General features: G+C 53.8%; 1 protein-coding gene across 1 annotated transcript in view; it reads right to left on the reverse strand.

Moving 5' to 3' along the window:
* Positions 1–587: 587 nt before the first annotated feature.
* VANGL2 (VANGL planar cell polarity protein 2) overlaps positions 588–4605 on the reverse strand; it is a 17825-nt gene continuing 13807 nt past the window's right edge. The window contains exons 7-8 of the mRNA XM_006752829.2: positions 4345–4576; positions 588–3499 (exon numbers count right to left, since the gene is read on the reverse strand). Coding sequence (XP_006752892.1) covers positions 3239–3499; positions 4345–4576 — 493 coding nt within the window. The 3' untranslated portion in view covers positions 588–3238. The remainder of the gene's footprint in view (positions 3500–4344; positions 4577–4605) is intronic.

Raw genomic sequence — 4605 nt, forward strand, 5'->3', positions numbered from 1 at the left:
TCCTATGTTAAGAAAAAAAATCCCTAAAACTGCCATAATGTTTAGATTCACTGCAAACTGTAAAAACAAGCATTTTATATATTAAAAAAAATTTACATTTTACAATTTTCTACATGCATGCACAAGGTCTCAGTTCTGTAACCCTCCCACCCTCCCCCCCAAAAAAAAGGAAAAAAGAAAAAAAAATCTAGATCCAACAGTAGAAAATTCTACATTTACAATCTCACTTGGAAGGGACTCAAAAAGCCCCCTTCCTTCGCGCACAGAACAAGTCACAACAATCACACACCAGGACCAAGTCCATCAGCAGATGCTGCCCGTGGGGAGAGCCGAGGAATGACAAGACAGACTGACAGACACCACGGAGGGTCAGGGAACTCATTGGGGCCCAACAGAGAAGAAGCACAGACTCTGGGAAATGCATGTTTGAGATGAGAAGGTCAGGGACCCACTGTCTCTGATGCTTGATGCCAAGCACAATGCAGGGTTTGTGAAAGGAATTTAGGGGGGAGGGAGGGGGAGCGGGACATGTTGAAATGCAAAGAAGCAAAAAACACGCAACTGGAAAAGCAAAATGAAAAAAGAATCCTGAGAGATTAAAGGGAAATAAACAGATCACGAAGAGCAGTTTAGAGAAAGGGACCAATGGGGACAGCCACAGAGTGGCGAGGTAGGTGAAGGACTGAGGCACAGTGTCCTGGTATGGAGGGACGGAGGAGGGTATGTGTTCCAAAGTGATGAAAAGGAGTGCCTAGTAGGTGTGAAGGGGCTGCACCAGGATGCCATGAAGTCACAGAAAGAAAGGGCGCTGGAAAGACCCAGCCACTGCATCCCCTGGGGGTAGGGGCGGAGGCGGGCACACCCCCACAGGGAAGGAGTGATGGGGCAGGAGACATGAAGGACACTGCTCAGAGGGACTTAGCTGCACGCCCCACAGCAATTCACAGCATGAAGACCACCTCCCACCGAGGAGAAGAAAGGACACACAGCCACACACTTGACAATTCATCCTGACATTTTAAAAAATAATAATAATAATCAAAGAAGATAAAGATACCACAGTTGTGACGCAAAGGACCAAAACACTATCATTCTCAGTCACGGCCCTTAGTGCTCATACGGAGGGCTGCGGGGGATTTTCTTTTTGCTTTAGGAAGAAGGAATGAAGAAATCACAGTGATTCAACACATGGCAGGTTCTCAAAATAAACACTCCCTGCCCCTAACCCAGGGCAGCAACTAAGACCCCCAATAGGTTCCCTCTCCACCTCAATCTTCAAACCACATGTCCCACTCCTGCCACAGGAGGCAATGACCGCAATCACCATCCGGGCCCCATTTTCCAGGATAGCGAGGTATTTAGAAATGTGACCCAGAGGGGCTCCTCCAAAACCAGGTCTTGGAAGGAAAGACACCTTCCCCATACCCCCAAGGAGAGGATGTCCTTCGCTCAGGTCTATCCACAAACCCACAGCCCAGCTGGAGGCGGACTTCTGGGCCTGCCTAAGGTGAGCCCTGGCTGAAGAGCCCTTGCTTAGTAAGTGGTGGGTGAGGGAGGTGAGGGAAGGGGGCAGATGTGCTTTTCCAGAAAGGATAGCAGGAGAAATGCCCATTGCTAGGCTCCACCAAGCCCAGGACTGCCAGAGAGGAAGCCTCCCTGCTGAGGCATCCCTGGGGATCTGACCCCAAGCTGCTCTCTGCAAGGCAACAGCCAGTGAGTTTTCCGGGGAAAGACAGGCCTGTAGGGGACACTGTAATTTATTTAGGGGACAGACCCAGAGGCACACTCCAGCCCAGCCACCTTAAAGGTCTGCCACATGGGTCTTGGCTGGAGGTATCTGGATGCGTCCCAGTTCTATCCTCCCCCCACCCCACCCCCTGGCTAAAATTACATGGGTTCAAGGCTCAGATTTACACTGAATCTATGTGTTAGAGGGCCAGCACATTTTGCTCAAAATGAGATGGAAATTCTCAAGAATTCAGATTGGGTGCAAAGACTATGAGAGCTAAATGGGGTAAGGGGCTACATACCCACAAAAGGCAGCAATCCTGGTCCTTCACCCCAATACAGAGGGAGGCCAGAGCCCAGAGAACCAGGCAGAGGGAGAAGAGGAGGGGACCCTGGCCAGCCAAGGAAAAGAGACCCCTGAGACAAAGAGGTGGACTTAAGGCAGGGGACAAGGAGGAGCTGTGGGCTCCCCCCAAGAAAGAGATGAGACAACAGGTCTCTGGAGCTGAAGGGAGGGACATCGAAACTGGGGGTGGCTGGTGGAAGAAAGAAAAACGTTTGCCTAGGACCACCGGGTGGGGTTGGGGCCCACAGGCGATGAATTCTGTGCAGGAGTCTACATGTCACCCTTTGCTGGGAAGGGGAACCTGGCCCACTGAGATGTTCACAGTGGAGTGGGGGGCAGGGATCTCTCCTGCCCTTCCCTCAGGGGCTACCCAGGAAAGAGCCATAAAAAGAGGGGACCCAGGAAAGGAGGTCACAGATGGTTTCTGTCTCGGTTTGCCCGTGGTCACGTGTGACCATACACGTGAGAAACAGACGGTGGAGATTTCAGGGTGAAGAAGGCATCTTCCCTTGCTCTGCATATGTATGGCTGGATGCGGGAGGCTCTAACAGCTGGAAGGAAATCACTCTGGCAGGGGACCCCTCACTTGGGGGCGGCGTGGGAGGACACAGGCATGCCCTTGCCCCAGGAACTCAGGACCTGTTGCAGGTGAGGGAGCAGCAGGAGGGGCGAATCACCTGCCATCTGGAGGTCTCAGGGAACTGCTGCCCTGGAGGAGTTTGGCACCGTGGTTCTCTGCAGTCATGTCTGTGTCCCCAGAGGCACCTTGTCAGGAGCCACTGGGAAGAACAGCCACGAGAACCTGGGTTCGAGAGCGGGGGCTCCGGAGAGCCCTGTGCACTTTCAGAAAAGACAGTCATCCGGGGAGAGGAGAGGGAGGGAGAGAGGCACTGATTCCTGCAGGGCCTGGACAGATACAAGAGTGAGGGGGGCAGAGAAGAGGGAACTTCCCAGGTACTGATGACAGCAGGATGGTCTCTCCAGGTTCACCTGGGTGAATGAGGAAGAGGGGAGGAGACAGGGTAGGGGCAAGTTAATTCAAGTAGAAAAAAAAAAAAAAAAACACCAGAGGGCGAGGGCCGCAGGAAAGGGGCTGGACCTGAGCGCCCAGCCCTTCCCAGCGCCCCAGGAGCCCCGTCTCCCACTCCCACTGCTGTTACACAGTCACACCGAGGTCTCAGACTGCAGCCTCATGACAAACTTGTGCGACTTGGGGTCCACAAATTCCTCAGAGAGTTTGAAGAATGGAACCTTCTTGGTGCTGACCACCAGGCTGAAGTCCTGGCGCTTTAAGAGGAAAACAATGCCATCCTTAAGGCCGTTGGTCACCGGCTCCTCGCTCACCAGTGTCCACTGTTTGGCCAGCCAGCGTTCCTTGTGGTACTGGATGGTCGGTCCGGCTGCCAGGTACCGCTCCAGGAAGGCCTGAGGAGGGGAGAAGGAGCGTGTTGGAAGCTCTCCCACCCACCCGCCATCCTGCATACCCTGGGGCTCCGCTTCCAAAGACAGCCAGCTGGCCCCAGCTCACTGGGCATTTCATCTCAGAATGTCATAGCGGGAGGAAGGCTGAAATTGTCTGTGTCAGATCCTTGCTTTATAAACGAGGAAGTGTGAGCCCACAGAGGTGATGTGGCTCAGCAGGGTCGGGACTGGAACTCAGCTCTCCTAACACCATCCTCTGCTCTTCCCCCTTACACCATGGGATGATCCGGGCAAGCTTCCCCGCATTCCTCCTTCCTCTCCACCCACCTGGCATGGTTAGTGACGAGCAGGTCGGCACCAGCAGAAAGCTAGAGGCATCCTAGTTAAAGTGCAACATCTTTAGTCACCCATGCACCAAGGATGCCTCTGGGGAAGCGAGACTAGGAAATGGACAAAGAGCGGAGGGGTGGGTAATGGCTCAAAATGGTTCAAAGAGAACAACAAAAAAAAACCTAGTGGAAGTGAAGGGGTGAACGTGGGGTTTTAGATCTGGAAATTTCAGAGCTTTTCTAGAGATGAGAAACAGGTCTTTCCCCAAATGGCCCCAAAGCTCTCCCTTCTCCTCACCACTAAGAACTTCACCCCATGCAGAGATGGGTGGATGGGGTAGAAATGAGAGAAGAGACTATGAGAAGGCGGGGAGGGAAAGGGAAGGGAGGGGAGGGGAGGGGAGGGGAAGGAGAGAAAGATGGAAAGTAAAGAAAAAAGTGAGAGAACAGGGGGAAGGGAGCTGGGGAAAGGGGCCAGCATAGAGGAAGCAGAGGATGCTGGGAGGGCGGAGCAGGCACCTTGGGCGTCATGTCGTGGGTGATGCAGAACTCCAGGTGCTGCAGGATGCTCTCCATGGTGTGGTAAGGCTGCTGCTTGGTGGTCCGGAGGTACTTCTGCATGGCTCGGGCCATGGATGCGAAGATGGCCTGGGCCGCCTCCCGAGGGTCCATCACCTCCCTGGGGTTCTTCTGCTCCTCTTCCTGCAGCCGCTTGATGTGAGTGAAGGCCTCCTCCACCGCCACCACAAGCCTGGGGGACAGGAGGGGTCTGGGGCAGAG

Source organism: Myotis davidii, unplaced genomic scaffold (genome assembly GCF_000327345.1).
Source record: "Myotis davidii unplaced genomic scaffold, ASM32734v1 scaffold251, whole genome shotgun sequence".
NCBI lineage: Eukaryota > Metazoa > Chordata > Mammalia > Chiroptera > Vespertilionidae > Myotis > Myotis davidii.